General features: G+C 42.5%; 1 protein-coding gene across 13 annotated transcripts in view; it reads left to right on the top strand.

Moving 5' to 3' along the window:
* Positions 1-25882, top strand: part of KCNMA1 (potassium calcium-activated channel subfamily M alpha 1) — a 1925602-nt gene that overhangs the window by 1159460 nt on the left and 740260 nt on the right. For all 13 annotated transcript variants that reach the window (XM_069610985.1, XM_069610992.1, XM_069610991.1 and 10 more), the window contains one exon: positions 22641-22716. In XM_069610985.1, coding sequence (XP_069467086.1) covers positions 22641-22716 — 76 coding nt within the window. The remainder of the gene's footprint in view (positions 1-22640; positions 22717-25882) is intronic.

Raw genomic sequence — 25882 nt, 5'->3', positions numbered from 1 at the left:
CTGGTTGGTCCTGGAGTACTGGGCCATTCTTTGCTGCAGGAGGGTTACCTCCTGAGTCCTGTGCCTACTGGCCTGCTCCTTTTTTGCCAGAGCATCTTCCTCCCTCCTGGTGTGCTCCAACACGTTTTGATGCTCTTTTTGGAGATCACCCAGTCCCTGGAGGGCCAGGTGATTTTCCTCCAGCTCCTCTTTTAAGTGACAGACTTCCTGGCCTAAGGTATCCCTTTCCTGAGTAAGTGCCTGCCTCTGTGTCACCAGGTCGTCCCTCTGCCTTTGAAGAGCACTAGCTTTCTGGCGCTCTTCATCAAACTCTGCCTGGGTGTCCAGGTCTTTCAAAATCAGCTTATTGCTCTCTGCCTTCATTCTATCTAGATGGCTTTGCAGGGTAGCTACCTGCTCTGTGCATGCCCTATTGAAATCCAGTTGTTGCTCCAGCTTGTTCTGGCTCTGCAGCAGGGAGTCCAAACCTTCTTGGTACTCCTTCTGCAAGGCCAAAATTCTGGTATCCTGGTCTGCCCTTTCCTGTTGCAGGATACCCATGTCCTCTTTGATTTTACTGATGTACCACCTACTTTCGTTTTCTGACTCCTGGCTCCTCTGCAGCCTCTGCTCAGAAGAGTCCAGGTCAGACTGGGCCTTCTCTAATGCCATCAGTTGCCTACTTGCCAGATCTTGGCCTTCAGCACATTTGGCCTGTATGGCTCCCATATATAAATATAAATATGCTGCTATCCTGACAATCTTGTCATGCTCATCCTTGGCCTTAGGGGCCATATATAGTTCTCTCAGGGCCACGTGTTAGGGACCCTGATCTTTCCAGATATCTAACCCAGTTGCAGTGATCTGTTGTGTGATTGGGCCTCATTATGACCCAGGCGCTAAGTGTTTAACGGCGCCGTAAAAGGCTGCGGCGCCGTTAAACACTTAGCGCCTAATTACGAGGTCCCTTTGCGGGACCCGACCTTAACAGCTGGTTTTACCAGCCGTTAAAGTAGGGACCCGCAAAGGGACCTTGGTGCTAATTACAGTACCGCAATTTGCGGTACCGTAATTAGCGCCTTCCCTATTACCATTGAGCCCTATGGAGCAAAAATGGGAATGGGGAAGGGCCATGGCGGCATGGGGAATTACCGCCCCACCAACCCCGGAATGGGGTGGTAATTCCCCATTCCGCCATGGCGGACTCCGGCATGGACCATGGTGCTAGTAGCACCATGGTTTAGTGCCGGAGTCCTAATGAGGCCCATTGCCTGCAACCACATATTCTGGTCCTGCTCAGTCCATTCACCTCTCACCAACAACTTATGCAAAAGGTGCTCTCTAGCTATCTTGATATCTACCAATGTCGCCATTCTGGAAATTGATTTCCTTCCTAACTTACAGAAGTTTATTATTTTATTTTGCAAAATAGACAGTTTCCTGAGAGTGTTCCTTTTTGAGGGGTGCTTTTACAGCGTAACACAGCATGGTAGCCCAACAGGATTTATGTATCCTATTAGTTAGCACACTGTATTAAGCTGCACAAGTGGTAGTTATAATCCAGAAGTTACGCGATGAGCCCCCAATCTGTAAGTGACTTCAATTCAGCACTCCGACTAAGTCAATGCCTAGTGTGGCATGCCCAATGGAAGCCCTTATTTATATATTTTTTATGTCAAAGTTCTTTAAATCTGGATGATGAACCCTTATATAACGCCCCTCTCTTTGAATCCCCCTGACCTCACTGAGCCAAGAAGTAGGTTTGTTTTGCAAATTAAAAGGTTTATTTGAAGAATTAAACAATATATATATATATCACACTTTTATGAACAAAATAATATCTGAATAGTACACTTATGAATATGGACGGTAATCAACAAGGGGTAATATTATAAAATCAACAATCTCTTTAATCACTTAGGAGTATGAATATGGAGGATACGGTAGCAGAGAATAGTTTATGTGATTCCAGGAAATGCAATAATGGGAAAGAATGCAACACAGAAATAGACTCGATATGATTTCAATCAAAAGATAATATGGTCACTTTTTCCCCTGTGGCTACTCACTCCCCCCTTATGCAATATGAAGAGATGGAAATGAGGGCACACAGGTTTCAGAAATATAATCAATAATGCAGTTCAATCCCAGTTCCCCCAGCAAGCTTAGAGAAATAGGTATGATTTTAAAACAGGCAAAAATACTTTTGAATGTGATTGCAGTGAAAGTGAAAATATGCTAAATTGATGTTAATTCTCTAAAGGAGATTCAGCACTAGTGAGAATTACTTTGGATTGGTACAGGTCAACACTAGCAATGATTCATGAATGATTATCAAATTGAAAACGAATTTCAGCAATTGAGAACAAGAAACAGCTATTTTGACAGAAAATGAAATTGAGTCAAATTGCAATTTGCGACATTTTTTCCGCGTGCGTAAATCGCGATTACGGAAAAACTACAATGAATTGGAATGTTGTTTTGGTTTTGTTGGAAAGCTTAGGATCTTAGCTTTAAAATGACAGTTAAATTTCAAAGGTTACAGAGGCTTTTGTGAAGGTAGATTTTCAGAAATCGAATCAAGATTTCAGAAATGACAGATCCCGCTTTACAGACTTGGAATCAACCGGATGGACACAAGATTCTATAATGCAGTTCTGGACAGGTTAAAATGGTTGAAAGAGGATTACTTTAAACTAAAAGATGACTATGCACAGTTCTAGACTAGATACTTACTCCTAGGCTTTGGAATGGAATGGGCCTCGTCAAAGATCTGGTCAAGAGTTTGGCTTCACTCGCCACCGGACAGTCTCAGGCACTGGGTTCTGCTCACAGCATGGCCTCTGATCTGGGTCTGACGGGTTCTGGATACAGCACTGCTCTCTCTCTTGGTCTGGATCTTGGTTCTAGCACAGGGTTCTTAGCGAGAAGCAAAAGAGCTCAGCCCGGCTGTTGGATTTTGAGATGCCCCTGGGAAGCTTAGGGGTTAGAATCAGGTTGCAAAAGATTCTGAGGCCTGCTGAAAATAGTTCAGCTTTTGGCATTGGGCCTTTGCTTCAGGGTTCTAGAGTCTGTTCTCTGGATCTATCTGGATTCTGGAGTCTTCCGGCAGGGTGCTTTGCAGGAATCGGTGAGTAGTGGAAAAGAGTGTGCCTTTATCTGTCCTAAGCAGTCTCTATTTATGTGTTTCCAAAGTAGGTGGGTAGGCTGATTCTCTATGCCCAACCCTCTAAAGATTTGATAGTCAGAGAATTCCCTGTCCCCTGACTGGAGAAAGGATCAGCATGTCAGAATGAGTCAGAGTGATGCTGTGTTTATGGCTTAACTGAAATCCCTCCCCTTTGCTTTTTCATAGAAAATCATTTTTTCCCAAAAAACATATTTCCCAGATACACAAGTTGTTCATAATACATATACACATCACTGATTAATTAAGGCATGTCTCTGTTCAAGTCCCATGTTCCTACGAGCTTGGGTTCAGAAATGACAACATTTCATGCTTTTGGTGAGTTTCCCAATATTGGTTCTGCACCAAATTTGATACATGCATGCAGATCCTCTCTGGGCATATTACTGTAAGTTCTTATGTTCATAGCAACAACACTGCAGCTACAATATTAATAAATTCCGGGGTTTGGTCTCAGAACATCACACGGCGTCCAGCCTAGTCTCAAATTGTGAGTGAATTTTTCATTTTAAGAATCCCAAAGTTTCATATTTTTGTCAGTTTGGTAAAATGTGTTATAAGCAATTTTATAAAACATATATTTGCTGGGCCATCTGAATCCACAATGGCTTGTCTCTGCCCCCAGATCTGGCTGCCTCAGAGGTCACATGTCCTGTCTCTCCCAGAGCAGTTGTTGACCAGTTACACCCAAATCCGCATATTTCTATTCATCCCAAAGAATCCATTGTCTTGACTGAGAGCAACATGGCAGGGTGCCTTGGCTAGTTTCTGTTCACACCAGTCTGTCAATCTCTTGGCCAAGGGCACAACGAAGCTTCTTTTGTCCAGGGAAAAGGTGTGGAATCTGTTTGATCCCAGTGTGGGAAACTTTTTAACTCTGCAACCAATGTCTACAAACTGTCTTTTCTTACAATATAACCCACCTTTTTAATACATACATTGAACAATTGCTTCCTTTAAGTCATTTCTGAATATAGTTTTAAATTGTCTCCACGCCTTAGGCTTCTGATAGCAAGTATTTCTTTGGCATATTTTGGGGTTCCATGTCCAACTTTAAAAAATGGTTTTAAAACGCCGACTTCTTGGTAGAGGCGAGCAACGGTACTACATCCATTTTTGACAGCTGTCTTTCCATCAGTATCTTTAAAAGGGGATTTTGCACTGAAAGCATATGATTCCTGCTGATATTGTATTGATGTGGATTCTTGCAGTAGAGTAATGTGGAAAACCCAACAAGAAGGTTGGATCTTTTTGGTGGTTTTGTGAGCCATGATTTTAGCACATTTTTGAGACTCAAGAAACGGATTCCCAAACAGCTCTGTATTTCTTTTGGCAATCAGCATTGCTATTTCCAAGTGGTTTCAGGCTGCTTTGTGGGTAGCCCAATGGTGGTTTTAGGCAGTGATCTCCTGTGATCACTAAGATAGGCAAAAGTGGATGGCAGCCTATTTTTCAGGTTTTCACTGCGCATTTTCTGGTGATTTCTGGCGAGCAGCATGCTTTCCAGTGGCCATTATGATGTTTCTTGTGCCAGTAATGCACAGTGATGTTGCAAGGCTTGGATGAATGGGTTGATACCTCCCACAGGTATCTGGTCATTGCATCGAATGCAATACCATTGAATGCCTTTCCATTCAAAAAAATGGCATCTAAAAGAAAAAATTTGAATACATGTTTTTGGAAGGTAAAGGGTTTAGTTTAATGTTAATGGGTTTTAAAGGGTAAAAAAAAGGGTTGGAGGACCCACCCATTAAAAATAAAAATTCCTTAGATGCAATTTTTTTCTATCAATTTTATTCAATTGAATGGTCTGTCGATGGTAAGAATTTGATGGAATGACTAGTAACCTCTGCAAAGTGACACCGCTATAACCTGCTCAAAGAATTTCACAGCACATTAAAGCATTGTTTGAGTGAAGTGTAACGATGAAAGCTTCAAAGTTACATTGTATTCAATGCGGAGACACAAGGCACATGTGGGCCAGGCTGATTGAATTGGAGAAATCTGGTATCATGGTGGGTACAAGACTTCACACCGTGGGTGTCCTCAATCGTAGTCATGAGGCAACCCAAGCAACAGGATTTAGTTTGCATCTGTGAATATATGTGCCTGACCTATGTCAGGAACTCATGGCGGCAAAAAGTAACACAGACAAAAGTGATCATAGTCCAAGGGTGTTATTGAACAATGAATGCTGTATGCAGGTTGGTAAAATGCCTAATCTAAACCTAGATCTAAGATGTGAGACAATGACTACCATCAAATGAAAATAAGGCAGTCCCAGTGGCGTTGAGTCAAAATAAAAGGCCTATACTAAGAAACCTGTTGCCAAACCTCACAACTAATATAAAAAAAAGTGGTGTGGGAAAGTTCTCATTAAAAAGAAATGTGTTCTTAAATAATATCTCATGATGCGATAGCCTGGGCCTCCCTTCCCCACGTTTTGTGCATGGGGTAAGAAGGGAGTTTGGAGCACAGTACAGTCTTGGGCTTCTCCAGCATGAGACAACAGTTCCAATGACAGTTCTCAAGACTGTCGATGGCCAAGTCTTGTTTTCCTTTGAACGTCTCTTGCCTTCAGGGCCTGACGTGTTCAACTAACCAAAGAAAAAGTTCCTTTAACAAACAAAAGAAGTTCAGTTTCCAATTTTCGCTGAGTGATGGGTTCGCCCCTGGGTCCGCTCTTCTGGGCGCTGACCTTTCTAAATTGTTTACCACAGTTTCACGCAGGGTGATGGTTTCACCCCTGGGTCTCCCTCTTCTGGGCGCTGACCTTTCTCTCCTCTCTGCAGCTGGATTCATTTCCCTTGGTTTCTCAATGTCTTTTTAAACAGTTCATAGTGGACATCCCTCTGTCGGGTTTTATGTCTTTCCACACTCTGTTCTTTACACAGTTCATTAAACTTGGTTCAAACTTGTCACTTTGGGATTCTCTCACTCAACACAGCCCAGTTCTGATCGATTCTCCCTTCGACTCACCGGCTGTGAGAACCACTGAGCTTTTGGTTTTTCTGCAGTGAAGGCCGGTACCACGGGTGCGGGAGCTTCCCTCACTCTTGCTTATCCGTGTAGTCTTGCCCTGTGTACCATTGACATCTGCTGCAAGGCACTTGTGCTATCGTTCACAGTCTTAAGCTCTCCTCCACAAAGGTTTTGTGGGTCTGTTATGAAAAGGGCAAGGCGACTTCTCTCCTCGCCACCCTATCGATTCCTGCCGTGTTTCTCCTTTGTTTGAACTTCCGCGACATTGATTAGCCGTCTTGTTGTGCTGTCTGCCGTGCTCGTACTGTGCTCTCTGGCTCCACCTTTTATCCCTGTGGGGAAGGGAAAGGGCCATCAGGTTTGTGTGATTCTGATCAACTGCCTGACTTTGCCTGACCCTTGTTTTGAGACATGTCAGGTAAACAGCTCTGGTGTTAGTCCATTGTCCTTTGTGTTGTGCGAAAAAGTGTTTGTGTTGGAAAAGGGTGTGGGGGCAAAGGTATGGAATGTCCTATGTGAGAGGATGGGGAAAAGGTGTCAAAGGAAGGGGGATACTGCGTCTCACCTGTCGGTGTCCCACTCCCACTCTACGAGGATCCCCATCTAGGTGATCCTCCATCACTGGTCCACCCCTAGGAACTGGATCCAATAGTGATGTCCATGTCCTGGCCACCTGGATGACAGATGCCTGGGGACTAGCTAGGGAGACACCTTCAGATTTCTCACACCAAGCAGGCAATAAACAGGTACAAATACATAATTACAGATCTGATGAACTGATTACAAAACAAACTGGTGCCCCTATCATTTTCTAAATAGATCTAAAAGCACAATACCACTGGCTGAATCTGAGCAAAAAGCCACTTCCAAAAATCGTCTTTTCTTTGTATATGGGGCACTGAAGGTGCAAATGCCTGAGCTTGGGCATTTCCACCTCTGTGCCATTCACCATGAGTTCGGAGGATGCACATGCGTAATAAGCATGAGTGATGACATCCTATGTGACTGAATGCTGTCTAAAATGGGGAAAAATCCTGAGCTTTTGTGGATTTTTGAAAATAAAATTATGGCGGAAATTATTTTTCTAAAAGTGTGATCAGCTGATAAGACCCCACTTTCATAATGCACCATGCCAGCAAACATAATACACACCACCAAAAGTTGCCCAGCAGTGACAGCAGGGCATGTGCACCCCTGAACTCAGCTGCTATAGCGCAAAAGTTGCAATGGGCTTAGGTGGCTTTTTAACCATCTGCTACCCTGGTTCAAAATATTATAATTGTGTAACCCAGACAGCCTGGTGCAAGTTAATAGTATTTAAATACAGTCTGTGTCTGGTTATGACACGATGTCTACTGAGATTGCACAATTATTTAGTCACTGCATTTGGATGTCATATCATTGTCAGCTTGGTGAGCAGTTGCTCAGGCATGACAGAGCTCGGTGTGCATTAGCAGTATGACGTGGGTGTACCCACAACAACAATGTGGGACCCAGCCTGTGAAGTTTCTTCCTTGATCCCCATGTGGAGAGTCAACACCTTATTCTAGGCAACAGAAACCTTCTACGGATGGTCTCCTGGGAACCGGTGCTTCAAAGACAATCCTGCCATGATAATGGCCCTCTTTCACCAGTAGTTGCTAGAGCCATTTTGAAGTAGGCAGACAGAGAAAGGGGGAGAGTTAGTGTAGCCCAGAGGAGGGGTTTAGTCCACAGAAGGCATCTTGGATTTTGCTAGGGCTCCCAAACGTCCTGTCCCCTCTTCCCACTTCTTGCAGACTACGCACTCTGGGTCTGACATCAGTGGGCAAAACACACTATTTACAGCTAACCAGAATTGGACCCTTGACAAAAGGCTTCTTCTGGTCTAATCTACTGTAGCATTCTGCCTATGTGCGTGGATTCATATTTCGTCATGAAGAAGAAGAAAGACAATGGAGCCCAATTGGGAGCACACTATTCTAAAGTCCTCTGCCACAGAGGTGAAGTTCAGCAGCTCCAAGAAGGTGGCAAGCCCCTTTCCTCAACCACCCCAGAAAAACAATTGGTGTAAAGGCTGCGTCAACAAGATCTTCTGCTGCTTTAAGACTGGAACCAGGCCTGCTCACCAGAGGTCACAAAGCACCGCAGGTGCTCTTTCATGAGCTTCCTGCACTGAAAGGGCAGAACATGTGAATAATATTGCCCATGGAGAACCTAGACTGTGTCTCCCAGGAACCCAAAAGTTAAAGAACAGCCCTGGGCCCTGGATTGACCTCAAACCGCTTGTGAGCTGCACTGACCTGGACATCGCCTGCCTGTCCAAAGATACTTTGTGCCACTTGTCATTTCTGCTTGGACCTTATCACGGGTTGCACCCAGTCAACATGCTCACCAACCTGATAATGAACAATTGCCCCAGGAAGCTCCTTGAATCCTGGCTTAATACTGTTGAACCCCAGAAGAAGAACAAAAGCCCTATATTCAAGGGCTCTAGTGATTTGTAAGACCCCTACGCGCTCCCTTTCAAAAGACATGTTCCTAGAACTTGAACATTTACTGCTGACATTCTTACCTCCCTGCCCCCTGTCCTTAAAGCCAGAGTGCCCCTTTATTCCAGAGTCTCGGCGGTTTCCTTTGGAAGGATGGGTTATTATTGTTTTTTGTCTAATTCAACGTTTTGCATTTATATAGAACCTAGATGGGAGATTTCTTTTTTCTTGATACCAGAGTATGGGGACTATATTACTATTGCTCTTATGGATGCTTCTGTGCTAGCTCACATCCCCTCTGAAGTTTATAGATGCCCCCCGCATGCATTACCCTGAAAAGCGAAGGAAGTGTACTATTCATCATGTGCCTTGTTTCAGCTTTATGATTGGAATCACTGCTGTTTTAGTAGTATGGTGAGACTGAGTCGGCACTTGAGTTGCTACTCATCCCTGTACTCCTATAGAGCAGTAGTAATTTCATCAAATCCTCGTACACCTGACCCGAAGGAGAACACCTGCCAAGATGGAAAGCAGTGCTGCAATGACTTGCTTGCAAGAACAATGTGATTTCCTTTAAGATCAACATGGGTTTTACAGCTATGTGTTGGTTCACAAAGACATAATGGCTTATTCTGTAAAATTGAGTGACATAAAAAAGCCATGCCATTGTAATCGGCATTTGAGGGGCATCTGTTAGAATAACCTAGTCCGTGGGATTTTGAATTAAGGGGAGATATGCCTACGGGGGGTGCATTGCTAATGAAGAATAAAATCATGAACTACTAGGTGTGTTGTCTGAATTTGTGGCAGAGGGCCTGTGTGATGCCATTAAGTCAAGATGGACGCCATTACTGATACTAATTTCGTTTTTGAGCTGTAACTGCTTTTAGGGTGGTGCTATGAAAAATGTGCTAAGTAGGTTTTCTGTTAAACATGATCAAAAGAAAAGAAAAGTTCATATAAGGAGTTTGTTGATATATTTCACTGTTTCTGAGATATAGCCTTGTAAAGGATTGCTACTTCATTGCAATCCTTCGACTGTATGCACACTAAATTAGAAAGTTTGAAATAATGTTCAACTTTCTCATTGAAATATACTATTTATTAAAACTACACTAGCTATTTACATTTGAATAGAGAAATTAAGGTTTTGGTCATCTTCTGAGTCCTAGAGTTCATTTTCATCATCTACAAAATCCTTGTTATGACAGAGTTTGCCACCACACTTACACAGTTCTATGCACCTTAGTGCCTGAGGTCAGCATTTACAATGCACAGCACACCGTCCTTTGACGCATGCACACCATACCAGCTTTATGATTCATTGTGGTGCACATGGAACCGTACACATAGTAGGACAATATTGATAATCTGCCTTCTCCCACCTGAATTGTGATGGTTCTGGGAGATTTGAGGGTTGTTGATCAGCGTGTCGCCACTCCATCACCTGCTAATCAGATTTTCACTTTGCATCTCTTTATTTGTGAACATCCACCAACGCAGTTGACCAATGTTCAAAATCGTTGTTACTGGTGAGTAGAGTCGACCAATGAATCGCTCTATCAATTTCCTCGTTCATTTTCCTTCTTAAATTCTTCTAGACATCCAAGCCTTCCCAAAGCTTCAAGGATTTCTTTTTCTGAAGTAATGAAAAGATAGTTTTCCTTTCTTCGTAAAGCCCCCGGTAACACCACACCCTGAAAGAGCATGAAGGCCTAGTAATGCTTTTGTAGGCCCTAAGCAGGAGCACACACATTCGGGATCTATAAATCTTCTATTACTTCCAACGTCTGTGTCAAACATGCGGTCAGATGGGAAAAACAGTGACCATCACAGCAGTAGAAGAGGCAGCTTTTGGTGCCAGGGGTGATGGCCAATAGGGTGCCAATAGGATGCTTGGGGGCGCACTGGGCACCAGAGGGGGGTCGGGGTGGCAGCCACCCTCCCTGCCCTCCTGGCTCTGCCACTGCACCACAGTGAAAGGACAAAACATCAGTTTCAGGTGAAAAAGTTGGAGGGTAGTAGCATGACAGCATGATACATAAAGGGAGTGAAGAATTATTTTTGTGCCTGCTTCCTCATGTGTGTTTCAATATCTCCAACATCATTTTCATCTGATGACTTGGCTTAATTTCTCCATCTGGCTACCAGACTTCATTTTATACTGTATGCATGAAGAATTGCTTTTTTTGAAAAGAAAGCTGTTAACTCATCTTTAGTTTTAGAATGCAACAGGAGGGTTCTCATGGAAAACATTTCAATATTTGTAGAATCCATGATTTTGTACTGAACAGGTGTTGCTTTTCCTGCTCTTTTCCTTCGCATGGAGTTCTTGAGTGAATGGTCTAGGTGGATATCAAATACTAAATGAGTTTCATCATACTTTAGTAGATAACGTTCTATTTTCTTGTGGAATCAATTGCAAGGTCATGATATGTCTTCACATATGACGGTTTCTGCAGTGCTTGTAATTCTGCCATTCCGTCAAGGACTGCTGGTGACTATGTTTGCTCTGGTGCAGATAATCTATCCTTAGTAACAAATGAAAATACTGCTGTCATGTTGTTAGAAACCTCTGTATGTTGTTCCTCTTCTAGTATCTTCAGAAGATTGCTTTTGTTTGCAGCTAAAATCATTGTACCATCTAAGTTGAAGATTGAAAGAGGTACTGTAGAGAATGTGTAATTAGGGCAGCATTCCTCTAGATCAATGTCAGTTCCACTTTGTGAAGCAATCAGCAGATGTTTGAACAAAGAACTATCTGCCTTCAACTGCCTTCAACTGCCTTCAACTGCACTATGGTGTCTGATACTTTTGTCTTAACAACTTTGCATGCACTTTTGCACATTTGAAAGTTATCTTTCTTCATTGGTACCCACAGGCTACAACTGTCTGAATCAATCTGGTCTTCTTTAAAGCTGTTGCATACTTGCCAACCTTTTTCTGTCATTCTTGATGTGTACTTCTGAGTTTTGTCATCAAAATCTGCCTTTGTCGAGGTGTTGAGTTCTTTTCCAACATAATTCACAGGATTATTCAATGCCATGATTGAGTTGTAGATCTGTTGAACAACTTCCTTTTAGCCTGACTCTTTGAATGCTGTTAGGTGGTGATGTTTTGACCCTTCGTAATCTGTGATTCCTACAATTGATTGCTTCTGTAGACAGCCTTGACAGCTCAGGAGAGGCTAAAAAGAATGATCCTAGAGCCTGTTTCTTTTGAGTAATATTAACCACACCACCAAGTACTTCCATTGCCCTGTTTTGATGTACCAGAGCTTCATCTGAACCTAAAGCACAAAAGGGTACTTTTGTCCTGCATACTAACCCATTACCTTTTTGAAACTCACTCCACAAGTCTTTGCTTTCAAGCTGTTTCATTTCTGCTAAGTACCATGCTCTCATACTTGCATAGTTTATCAAATCAAGGGCAAACATGTACTTAACAAACTCTTCAAGTGTTGTAACATCTAAATCCCAGTTTGCAGTTCGGACAGATATGATCTATAAAAGCATTGGGTGCATCAAATGAAAGTACTGTAGAGCAACGCTGAGTGTTGTTTTTTCTTGAGTTTCTTTCGCCTTAATTGATTCCATTTTGGCCATCAAATTGAAATTTGTCAGAACTACCACAAAGTAATTATGGACTAGTTTTGTTTCTTGGGAGTCATCCACTTATAAAGCTTAAAGTAACTCCTTAAATTCGGGCTCCATCCATTCCTTAAATTCAGGACACTCTTTGTAGAATTCATCGATGATGCATTTGAAAAGTGTAAGCCTTAGAGATGTGTGTTCTTCAACTGCGCTCCTTATGCACTTCCCTGATAGAATCTTCAGCACAATATTTGCATCATAAAGTACAGTTAAGATGGTCTAAATGCCTGTACCATCCAAGAAAGAATCAATAGCTGAAAGCATTGCCATTATTATATGTAGCCCACCCGGTCTAAGCATCACATACTTTGACAAGTCTTTTTGTTAGCTATAGCTAATTTTAAAACAGGCTTGTAAAGGCCAGGATCCAATGTTACAAATGGTTTTGTTTCTGGGATGACAACATATGTTATTTTCTCCAACTTCTTCATGAGTGTGAGCTGTGTTTGCATACTTGTGGGGCTGGCATCTAGGAGTGGGCGTACACAGACTCTAGTTTCTTTAGTTGGAGAATCAATTATAATGGAATTGTAAGCTGACCAAGTCAGAACTGCAGTGAGTGGTTCTGACTCTATCTCACATTCACCAGTCTCGGTTTATTCAATGAGATTACAATGTGTATCCAGCAACTCTTCATCGAAACATTCTTGAAAATCACTCAATGGCAAGACTTCCGCCATCATCCAAAGTAGTCCCCAAGTCTGTTGGATTCTAAAATAACCTTATTCCTCTCTGTATAATCAGTGATTTCACTGCTTACAGGATTCTGTGGTCTACACCCTTTGAGATGTTAAAAGACATGACCACAGATAAGGACTCAGAAATGTTCTGCAGTGATCGAAGTGATGATGGTCCTGATATTCCAATTGGGCTTAGGACATCTGACTCCACCTTCTCTGGATAGACCACCATGGCTGCACCATACAAGGTTCCTGTACTATACAGAGTATCCTCGATAAAGTCAATGTTGTCAGTAGTAAAATAGATAAATCTGTCTTTGACCAACTCTGAAGGAGTGTACGATTTTCCAAATTGATCCATGCATTTTATTACCTCTGTGGCTATCTGTGTGTCAAACCGAAGGACTCTGGTGTAATCTAAAGAAACTCCGAGGCTATGCAGAAATTGAATGATAAATTTGCTGTGGGTAGCTGTGCACATTGTGAGTCCAACTGCCACTTGCAAGACCATTTCATGGGTATGCCGTGTGGTAGAAGTGCTCACGTAGGAAACTTGTTGTGGTGATAGCATTTCATATATAAACATCTGCAACAATTTATGAGCCTTGTTCGTTACAGTGGTATCCTGCTTTTCTGAATTACTTTTCATATCCATCTGTCCCTGACATGACCACATTTTCCCTTGCGTTATGGTCTCCTGGGTCTGTACAAATTTTCAATATATCATTTTTAGACAGTTCTGCTCTCTTCGAATGGATGTCTGCTGAATCAGTTGCTATCAAATATAATCAATTTCTTCTTTGTCCTTATTTATTGCAAAACAAAGCCTTTATTTCTGTCGTACATAGGTATTTTTGATCTAGTAGTGAGCTTTGATCTACTTCTTCCTTTTCTTCATGGCTGGAGATAGACGGCTTTGGCTCACATAACTGCTCACTATACAATTCTTTGCTTCGATCCATGTTTGGTATATGAGTACATTGCTTGTAGCATTGCGAATGCCATAATGTTTTTTCAGTTTTCAGTTCTTCAGGTATTAAGATGCCTAATCGTAGACTTATGTTCAAGTATTCGTTATTGTTCCACTCAACTCTTTTAATACACTCTAAAACCTTTAAACAAAATGTTGAATTAAACAGGGGAGATTTCTTTCTTTCTTGACATTAAATACACAAGACAAAGTCTGTTCTCAATTTTCTTTTCTTTGCTGATGGTGGAAGTTCTACTTTTAAATGACTTTCGATAGCTGGAGGTATTGACATTTTGAAGAAAATAATTTTACTGGAAGATGCAATCAAATTTCACGCTTCAACTTCTCTTCAATCATTTTCAAATCTTGCCAATTACCAGAAGCTGTAACAAAATAGAAGGTAGAAATCATGCAAAATGAAATGCAAACAGAAACCTCTCAACAATAAGAGATATCAAATTCATTTAAGGACCTTCTTTATTCAGTTTTATGGTGAACAAAAAAGGTCCTTAGTAAATATTTGATATGATCACTCTGAAAGGAGTTTTAGATCAAATTTTGATTCATAAATTGTAGTGGTGGCCATCTTGGATTAATCACATCATTCAGGACCTCTCCCACAAATTCAGACAAAACTATTGGCAATACATGATTATATGCTTCATTTGCAATGCAACCACGGCATTCATAACTCCCCTTCATTCAATATCCCACGGAATTAAAAGTGCCCATCAACCAACAGTTTCATCGCCATGGCCAGTGATTATGGACCGTTCATTCCAATACTGATTATACCTATGGAATCATTAAGTGACCACACTAAGGAGTTGTAATGGACTCACCAAGATGAGGAAACCTTACAGAACACTGTGGGCATTGTCATGGCAGACACTAGGATGGTGTACCTGACATCCAGAAAGAATCTTCAATCATTGTTTATGCCAGCATGCATGGCCTTACCTGCTTCTTTCCCCAGGCCAAACATTCGGAAAATCTTATCCGGTCTCATATGCTAGCCGAGCACTCAACCCCCTTGAATGGCTGTACTTACAGAGAGAGGGAGAATCACTAGTTGTGGGGTTATATATGTTCAAATTGTTCTATCTATGGAGAGTAATTTCAAGATGACAATGAACTTATAAGTGTGCTTTCTATGTTTTCTGGGAACGCGTACCATCAAGGATTGAAAAGTGGACTTTCCCACTCACTGCAAGGCTATAACTTTACATGACAATGTGTACTACGTGTGCAAAACACTGCAGGTATCTTGTTTGCACCCGCCCCCGCCCCAAGTTCTGTGACCCCAATTATGTTCAAGCCACACTGAAGGGCATGTGTCTGTGGTAATGGAGATGGTGCTCTCCAAGGCACTACATCTGAACAAATCCAGGAGGCAATGGCAAAAGATGACTACACCCAAACTCAAGAGTAAGAGCCTGCTTCAGCGACAAAACCACTGCACCCCAGAAATCAAGACTTTGCTTGCCACCGTACACAGCATCGAGGTGGAACTGTCATTTCTACAGAGGGGCACCCTACCAAGATGTAGGTGAAGAGTTACCATAGAATCTCTGACCACCAGAGCCGTCCAACTAGTGCACCATGGACACCAATGTGTCATCACAACCAGAGCCAGCCTGTGAGAAGGTTTGCTCCCACTAGGTCGATAAGCTCTTGGGGAACAATGATGGCACCTGGGTCCCATGCCAGGCCACTTCCCTGCCAATCGTCACCTCCCCCAGCCACACTCAGGAGAAAGGGCCCATGACTTGCAGGAAGTCAGTGCCAATTGCTGTTGATTGTCTAGAGGCAAACTACTCAAGATACACCCTGGATTGGACTGGAGCATAAAATTGCTTTTGGCATCAATTAAAAAATTGCCACAGTCACAAATGGCAATGTGTTCCTTACGTGACAGACTAAAGGGGGGTGTTTTGGTAAAACGTGTTACAAATGATTAATTTTTAATGAATATTTGTTCAGTAATACTGGTCAAAACTGCTAGCTGTACAGTGAAGTAACTCATGAAACTGGCCTACTATGGGCAACAAACTGTCCCACTTCAACCCCCAAAAAACAGACCATAATAGTATGTTGGGCCAACACTTTAGGAATTTCCTTATTGCCCTATATGCAAGTCTGAGTCCTTTTACACCCGGGTTGAGGCAATGCTTTGATGGGTGCAGGGGTTAGAATGCCCAAGTTGGAATATTTCCCAGTGACCAAAGTCCTATCCAGGTTCAATCAACATGGAAATAGTACTGCTGTTCCAAGGGAAAGAACACGCCCATGCATCTCTCTTTTTTTAATGCATTTATAGAAGGTGGTGTGTATACACATCATGTTAGTTCAGTGAATGATATCAAGAGAAATTGATGATAAATCCTCACAATCGGATATCACAGTTAGCAAGTGCACAGACCAGCTTGAAATGAAAGCCTAAAGATTACTGCAGAAGATCCATTAATACCCCATGTGCCTCTAGTGGATTTGGAATGGTCCTGCCAGAGGCGTATTCATTTCTCTAAGTAAAGGCATTTGAGTAACTCAGAATACCAATTGTCACAAGATGGCAGTATGGGTGCTTCCAGCTGAGGGATATTTCTTATTTGGTGATAATGATGGCTTCAGAAATAAAGTGAGTCATCTGAGCAGTCTGCCGAGTGGGTGTGATTAACCTAAAACATACCAAATTCTTATTTAAGTTACATTTATACCTGATATGATTGACCTATGCTGAGCCAATCAGAATTCTCGATATGCGGTCAATAGCTGCAGCTATTGACTGCATTGTGATCATTCTGATTTCATAAGAAGAGAAACAGCAGACATCATTTCTGTGCATTGAAGAAACAGCAATGAAGTTTCCTAGCAAGATTTCTTTCAACAAAATACTCCCTTTCTGCACATATCTGTTTTCACTTTTGACATGAAAGGCAACATCCAACACACCAAAGTTAAAGCTAACACAAGCAACACTACTTTCACTTTCAGATAGAGAAACCATTTACTGCTATGTTGCACCTGGTGTGTGCTCAGGATAAAACCAACCCAGTTCAACAAAGGTCACAATGAAAATCCTTACCCTACACAACAACCTTTTAAATACTGCAAAACGAACCACATTTAATTTACTTACACATATTTACTTTGAAACCATGGAACACTTGCTCCTTTTTAAGATGGACGCCTGCTCCTGCCTTATGCCAACCAGTGCCTGGCTGGATGTGGCCCTCGACTCCCTTTTATCTTCTGCTGCATCTACAGCAGCCTACCTTGTCTCTGATTGGAGAATGCTTGAATTAAAATGATGCTTTTCTTGCAAGCTGGCAGGCTTGCCCGGTGTCCCCTTATAAGGCCCATTGCCTGTCTGGGCCTGTGCAGGGCTTTGGACGGATAGGCATGTTTCTCTCTTCCACTCTACCCTGATGAACCCGCTGCACCCTCTTCATCCTTGGTACGCCACTTGATGTGTCACTTCGCTGCTGCGCCACGCTACACGCAAGGTAAGGAAGCCTGGATCCCCTTCCCGCCGGTTCTCTATCTTGTTTGACTGCTACCGTTTACTGCTCTTAGAAACGCTCTTTTTCCTGATTTCAGAAAATGTTGCTGCATATGTCACTAACTTTAACTTGACAACTACAGATCGCCTCTGCACCTAGACTCCTGCCTGATTTTCTCTTCTGTGCCACCTACTGCATTTTGCTACTCGAGGCATGGCTACTGGGCTGTACTTCTACCTTTATGTTGTCCTTCTTTATATATATACCCTTCCGTTTGTTGTTGCCACAATCCCATGTGGTGTTGCCTTCCCACGTGCACCCAGAACAATGTTTGATCTTGCCTTTATCACCATGCATATCTGATGTTAGCCCCCGTTCATGCGGGTGAGGCTTTCCATTGCTTGCATTGCTTCCATTGCTAATGTGTTGTTGGCTCTGGCATTCCTACCTCCTATCTCTTGACTGTGACTATTGCTCAGCCTTGTGCTACATTGCTTCTCATATGCTTGCAGCTTCCATTCTTGCCGCCTCACTTAGCCCTCTGTTTTATATTTTTGTAACCCTCACCTTCCTGTTGCACTGTCATTTGCATGCCTGATGTAGCCCCTCATTCCATGAGGCAAGACATTTCCAGTCTTAAGTCACTCTTGCCTGCTTAGTCTTAATTGCTTGCCTGCATGCCTGATGTAGCCCCTCTTAATTGCTTGCCTGCATGCCTGATGTAGCCCCTCACTCCATGAGGTGAGGCTTTTCCAGTCTGAAGTCACTCTTGCCTGCTTAGTCTTAATTGCTTTCCTACATGCTTGATGTAGTCCCTCTTAATTGTTTGCCTGCATGCCTGATGTAGCCCCTCACTCCATGAGGTGAGGCTTTTCCAGTCTGAAGTCACTCTTGCCTGCTTAGTCTTAATTGCTTGCCTGCATGCCTGATGTAGCCCCTCTTAATTGCTTGCCTGTATGCCTGATGTAGCGCCTCACTCCAAGAGGCGAGGCTCTTCACGTCTGAAGTCACTCTTGCCTGCTGAGTCTTAATTGCTTGCCTGCATGCCTGATGTAGCCCCTCTTAATTGCTTGCCTGCATGCCTGATGTAGCCCCTCACTCCATGAGGTGAGGCTTTTCCAGTCTGAAATCACTCTTGCCTGCTTAGTCTTAATTGCTTGCCTACATGCTTGATGTAGCCCCTCTTAATTGCTTGCCTGCATGCCTGATGTAGCCCCTCACTCCATGAGGTGAGGCTTTTCCAGTCTGAAGTCACTCTTGCCTGCTTAGTCTTAATTGCTTGCCTGCATGCCTGATGTAGCCCCTCTTAATTGCTTGCCTGTATGCCTGATGTAGCGCCTCACTCCAAGAGGCGAGGCTCTTCACGTCTGAAGTCACTCTTGCCTGCTGAGTCTTAATTGCTTGCCTGCATGCCTGATGTTGCCCCTCATCCCACAAGACTTTTCCCAGGCTGCAGTTATTCAAACCTGCTTGTCATAATTGCATATCTGGTTTTCCTTTAAGGTAGTTTACCTACCTGTTCCTGCACTTTTTCAACTTGTTTAACATTTAAATGTACCTCTCACCTTCTTCCCCTTTCAGCACGTGCACGTTCCAAATAGTTTCACGACCTAGTCAGAATGCTTTTTGTTTGTCTTCTTCCCTTCTACCCCCTTCCTGCACTTCCCCTCCTCCCCCTCTACCCTGCTCTCATGCTTTAGCACTTGCACATTCTGAATTATTCAAGACCTTTTAAGAACATTTTTGTTTTTGTTTTATACCTTTTTCCTCATCTCCCTGTCTTGATGTGCTACATTTTTTCTGTATAGTGCACATTACATTTAACCAATAAATAAATCAAATAAAATAAATATTGTCCATTTGCTTTCCTAACTATTAACTTTTATTACTGCACCACCACAACTATGATGCCCTTGAGGTTGATAGTGAAGAGCCAGGCCTGGGTATCAGGGTGTTCAGTATTGTTGGTCAGCAGTAGGAATTCGGTCTTGGAGGGGTTGAGCATCAGGCAAGCACTGGGCATCAGGGGCGAGATCAATGCAAGGCAGGCGTTGAGTATATTGATGTCTACAATAGAGGATATCTTCAGGTAGAGATGTGTGTTATCTGTGTTCTGGTGGATGTTGTGTGGAGCCAGGAGGGTTCTGAGCCATGCCATGTAAAGGTTCAAGATCACGAGGGAGAAGAAGAATCCTTGCGGGACTCAGGAGTTGATGGGTAGAATTGCCGATTTGCGCACTTTTGGGTGGATTTGGATGAATTGGTGGCGTTTAGCAATGTAGGGTTTGAACCAGCTGAGGATGGCCTGGCTGATCCCCACGATGCAATGTAGAATATCGATGAGTTTTATGGTGGTCTAATGTGTTGAAAGCAGCTGAGTGGTCAAGGATAACTAGGAGGCAGGAATGACCATCGTTGAGGATGTTAAGGGCATCTTCGAGAACCTTGATGGTAGCGGTGTCTGTGCTTCATCTGAGTATGAAGCCATATTGGTAGGACTGAAGGAGATTGTTGCTGTCGATGTTTTGGAGGAGCTGCATGGTTGCTGCTTTCTCAAGAATCTTACCTAGGGAAGGGTGATGGGGTAGTAGTTTCTGGGGTCGTCTTGAGAAGCAGAGGAATTTGTCTGGGCTTGGGAGTTGAGAGGAAGGGGCTTTTATTGAAGGGAGTTGTTCATGATTGCATGGAGGAGTGCTTCAGTCAGAAGGGTCTTGAGCATGGAGACAGTCTGGATGTCGTCCGTCTATGATGTGACCTTGAGAGATTTGAGAGTGGCAGTCAAGTCTTCCCTTGTGAGTGTCCTAACAGTTGTGCAGGTAGTGGTGGTTTTGTGAGATGGGATGTGTGGTGTGCTGTTAGTTGTGGCATTAGTGTCTATGTGCTGGCAGATCATGCTCTACTTGTTAATGTAGAAAGAGTTTATGGCAGTGCATTTTTCTTTTGAAGTGTAGTACCGTTGGACTAGTGAAATGGGTGACGCATTGCTTGATGGCTTTGAAGAGGGATATGCTTTCATTTTTGGCCTTAGCTATTGTAGTTGGCCTTGGAAGTGGTAAACAGTAATCTGTGTGTGGAGGGGAGTTTCTTGAGTATGGCGAGGTCAGATCCAGTGCAGGATTTTTGTCAAGTTTTTTGTTTGTTTTCTGATGGCTCTTTTTTTGAGGTGAAGTTCTTGAGTCTACTAGGGTGCTGGAAATTTAGGATGGAGAGTGTGTCGTTTCACCGGGGAATGGGGTTTATGTTGATTGAGACAGTGGTGTTGAGTTCTGGGAGAAGCAACTCGCAGTTCAGGTTCGTCATAGGTAGATCGTCCCATGTGAGTTTGCCAAGGTTTTCTGTGAGAGCTTCCACTGGGAAGTTTTTGAATGATAAACCACGCAACCCAATTTATGCATCCAAGCAGCGTTACAGTCACTGTGTCAGTGACAATTCTATACTGTTTGGAGCTTGAGCATTACATCTTTGCAATGTTTTCATTTTGTTACTTCATCCTTTTATTCACAACAAGATGTAACATAAGCAGTGTTTCATATCAATTTTCTGTGCAATTCTGTAGGTATGCTAATTATATTTTCACTTACCCTGTTCAATGAAAGCACAGTTTACCCTGCATTCCTTTCTTGCCCTCAGGGCTCTCTTCACCCCCTCACTGCAGGTTGAAAGGTGCTAATGGTGAGAGAGTGCAGCTGTGATAATTTCCTCCAAATACCTGTGTGGCAAGAATGTATTTTTCTTTTTCAAATAATTGCAAACCATAAGTAATCGGGATAATACTTTTATAAAACAAACTATATTATGTCTGGCAAAGAGCAGTATGTGTTAACTTTATTTTCTTTTTAAAAGATAGCCATGCAATTCCATTCCTAAAAATGTAACTTTTTACATGATGCAAAATTACAGTATTGCTACTGTAAAACACTGCATCGTTTCCATGCTTTACAGTAAGGTGTAGGCTAGTATATAGAAATCTCATAGTGTCATCTATATTTCATTTTGTTGGGAAGGATGCATCACATTGATGAGTGAACACTTTTGAAAGGGTACATGATCACACGGCCAATGCTTTTGATGACAAACCTAATTATGTGACCTGCTGGTTGCAACATCTGTGAAACTGGTGCTCAACCCATGAGCTGATCCCATACTCCTTGACATTCTATCTTATCACCCTGTTGCTTTATACCAGCTACCCTGTAAGCAAGATGTTTGCAAACTAGAATATTCCTCCTAGTTTGCCCAGTTATTTGCCTGCTACACCATTCACTCTGCTTAGCCTCCTACTTTCTTTCCTCTTAAATAATGGTTACACAAAGGTAACTAGAAGCTTATGCAAAGTAGTGATTGATAGTTCCATTCAGTCCGTACATCTGCAGACCTATTGCAATACCATACACTGTAGTTAGCCTCCAGAGCCCACTTTGCTATATGATTGATTGCATTATATATTTGCAGGAGAGGGCTGGCCAAACTATTTTCTGAGCTTTTTTATCATATCTATGTGTGTTCATTCAAGCAGCTAACCTTTTATATTTTACAGACACTCATACACGGCTCGCAATGTCTACTCACCCACTCGCTTGGTGGAGTAGATTTTATGTAGGGCGAGTACTATTTGAACTGGATGTTTGAAACATTTATTTAACACTTACTTTGTCTTCAGTAAATGTCAAATACAAGTTTCACTGTGCAAGGTGGGCCTCTGGGTGGCAGCAGTGTGCCAAGCATAAAGTGGATTTGTGGTGACATACACCATTTTACAGAGAGCACATTTACATTTTTTTTCATCCATTGCCATGGTTCAAGTACATTTCTCTTGCCATGGTTCAAGTACATTTCTCTTAGGTCAAGTAGCTAAACTAAGTTACTTAACCTGCAGGTCCAACATTCACAACATTTGCAAGGCCGGACTCATCTCACTAATGTCTTACTTCAGTGGTACACACAGATGCTGTGTTGTTGCTCATTTTATGTCTTGGGTACAAATAACCTCTGGTGATATTAAAAATACTAGTACATTGCTAATGAAATTGTTTTTTTTGCTAATCAAGAACATTTTAATAAGCAACCTCTGCTGTTAAATTTTCTTTAATGAATGTATGCCTTGCACAATAAGTTGTGACCCACTGATTGTTGCTCTATAAAGTGTTGATGTGGACGTTCAGTGATACTGTATAAAACTAAAGGCCTCTCGATGCTTTCTCTCTGTTGCTTGCAGTAATTCCATTAAGCTGGTGAACCTCTGCTCCATCTTCATCAGCACGTGGCTGACTGCGGCCGGCTTCATACATCTGGTAAGTAGGGAAATGCTTCCATGTCATTTTTTCTTTTCCTAAACTTACTTGCACATTAATTACTTCTCACTATTTTCGCTTGGAACAATTTCCCTTTTAATTGTTGGCCTTGTTTCGCTTTATATTTTGCTTGAATAATTTTGTTCTGGATTTCTTCTCACCTGAAGTCAATCTGGCGGGGGCAGACCTCCCTTCCCCAGCCATGCTGCCTCTGTATCTGCTCGCCCTCCATTTGGCCCTTTGGTCCCTATCTCAGGTCTGTATGTTTGCTCCCTGCCCATCCCTCCTTGCCTTGTCAGCCATATGTCAGTCTCCCCTTGCTTCCCCTATCCCCTCCCCAATGAGTATCACCACCTTGCTGTCCCCCCCACACCCCACTCTTCCCTTTAACTCCTCTTGCCTACACCACCCTCACACTGCACCTTACTTTTGGCTGCTATCACAATTCTGAGCCCTGTTAAAGCTTCTCCAGAAGGGTCCCTCTCGGACTGGGATTCATATGGCGCTAGGTTAGCTACAAATGAATAGAGCGCTTTACCAAAAAAGGTGCTATCTGATTTAATCGTAGAGATTTTGACGAATGCCTAACCATCACATTTTCTTTTTCTTTTAATCCCTTTGGCATCAATATATGTGTTGGGAGAACACCCCGCACCCTCCCTTTACCCCCCCACTCCACCTTAATTGTGACCCTTAACCACCCCCCATATATTTCGTGCCAAATTCAGTCAACAAATGCGATGTTTTGCATTCGACCAAATCTCCTGCGATATAATCCTCCTATCCCCTAAAAAAGGGCAACAAAACAGAGAAAGAAGTGCAAGGAGAGCAGTGGGTGGAGTGTGGAAATTCCTATTTTGATTAGTCCTAAACTCTTCAGCACTCTTAATGGCTTTGAATCTTATGTTTGTGTAGGCTTTTTTGCTTCCAATCCCTCCTATTGTTATCCCAATAATAGCTGCTGGTTTCCTTTTTAGTGGTGACGACAATGAACACGTAGATGGCGCTTACAGATCCAGAAGATCGGTCCTTCTCTTTAAGCAACACCTATTAAGCTGTAACCATGGGCACGGCAACACATGTCCACACAGCAAAGCAAATAAAGCAAACCTAATACATGGTACAATATGTTGGAAAAGTAAAGAGGCAGCTATTATTGGGATAGCCTAAAAGGGATTGGAATTTATTTTTAAAACTAGGAAAAGTACACGCTTCAAAGGCATCAAGAGTGTTGCAGAGTTTAGGGCAAACTTAAGAATGCCAAAGTAGCCATTAATATAGCATTGTAGATCAAGGGAGTGGTCATTATCGGAGGATAATTGACCTCAGTCCTTAAATTGGGGAAGGGACATTATTTTAAGAGATAGTTACCCCCCCACCTCGGCTCCCCGGAGGTCTACAAGACTATTACCACATAGAGGTTGTAGCCACGCATGTTTTGAAGCTTTGGTGCTGAAGCGAAAACAGTTTGTTTTATAATGAGAAAGTACATTTACCGACTGAGTTAGTTAATTAAATGTGCTTTTATTTTGCAGTGTTTAAATAACAAGCTTGTCTTCATGCATTCAACGTTTCAATTGCAAACTTAGGTTAGGTGTTATGTAAAAGTAAACAGTTTCTCTATAATATAATGAGGTGAATGTGTCCCACGTTTTAGCTTTCATGTGGGTGGGCTAAACTCGATGCTGCAGGGAAAAAAAGGGTTCTCTTAGAAAGGAAGTGTCTTGTTGAAAGACATCTTTCCTGGAAATTGCATTATTTTTTCCTGGTCTGTTTTTGAAGTCAGAATGTTCATAATGCAGTCAATACCGGTAGTTATTGTTTGGCTTAGAGGTCCATAACGACTTCCATTTGATAATCATTGTTAAGCCTTGACTAAGCACTGGCCAGGTGATGCCCACCTCCTTCCCTACCCTTCAATGTTGCTCCCATTTATGCATATTGTGTCTTTTTTATGTTAGACATTTGTTCTTTGCATTATTTTCTTGTTATTAATAAATAGATGCATCTCTAAAATCACATTTCCTACATCGTAATTATCTCGTTTTCGGTTTTACTTGAAAACGAATCAATATCCTTCAACAAAATAGTTATATAGGTTACCTAATGGCGTGGACAGAGGCCACAACCTGGGTACAGCGCCACCCAACTTGTACATACAACTTTTAAAACATCTGATTAGCAGTGCAGGCACCGGAATTCTGTGCAAAGAGAACAGTCTCCACGCCACAGTGCGAAGGTAGTCTATTTTGCATTTGGTCTAAGCAAAGGCATATATTCTTGGCGTGCATTCGTTAAAAGCAAAAGCCTTGTATTTCTTCTGCAGAAGGCTTTTAAAAACGGGCACATGAAGAGTTAATGGGCCTGATTCATGGAAGTGTTTTATAATGGCACAATCCCATTGGAAAACGTTCCATGAATCTCCTTGCTTAGACCAGCTGGCACAAAGAGCAGAATCTCTTCAAATCTGGTTCGAAGCGGACAAGGTTTCTTTTTTCTGAGTTCCTCTGAACTTGATAATGCTTGTTTCCAACATTTTCAACTCTCGAACAAGAATGATATTTTTTCCACAAAAAACTTCTTGAAAAGTTGAATTCCAGTTAAAACGCACTAAAACCTGCGAGATTTGTGTTTCGACTGTCCCTGTCTGAGAATACCTGCAACCTGAGCTGTAAAATATGAACCCATACAGGTAGAGGTGGGGGTTAGGGCGCCCAAGGGCACGCATTCATGGAATGCACCTGTGAACATTTTAATGAGGGAATCATCCAGAAGTGGAGTAATGCACACACTGATGAAGGATATCACACCTGGCAGGGTAAGGACACGTATAACCATGATATATATTCTGAATCGGCGTGCACTATCACCATTACTGTTCTTGGCATTTGAAGAGCACTAAACTCAACTGGCATTTCTGTTTCCTTGTCATTCTGGGGGCTGTCTAAAAGGGTGTGCTGGATAGCCTTGGACGTCGGATAGACCATGCTTGGCCATAACAACTGACATAGCCAGTGATAATGTCGCCGTGAAAATGGCCGCCAGGTGGCAAAATTTTCCTAAAAGTTCACCCTCCACGCCGTCAAATATTGCCAAATATTCTAGGATTGGAGGTAATAATATACAATTATACCCCTGCGAGAATATTTGGGGAAAGAATTTTGGG

Source organism: Ambystoma mexicanum, chromosome 8 (assembly GCF_040938575.1).
Source record: "Ambystoma mexicanum isolate Mex_15411 chromosome 8, UKY_AmexF1_1, whole genome shotgun sequence".
NCBI lineage: Eukaryota > Metazoa > Chordata > Amphibia > Caudata > Ambystomatidae > Ambystoma > Ambystoma mexicanum.
The sequence above is the reverse complement of the archived record's forward strand: the minus strand, read 5'-3'. Positions and strand labels throughout refer to the sequence as shown.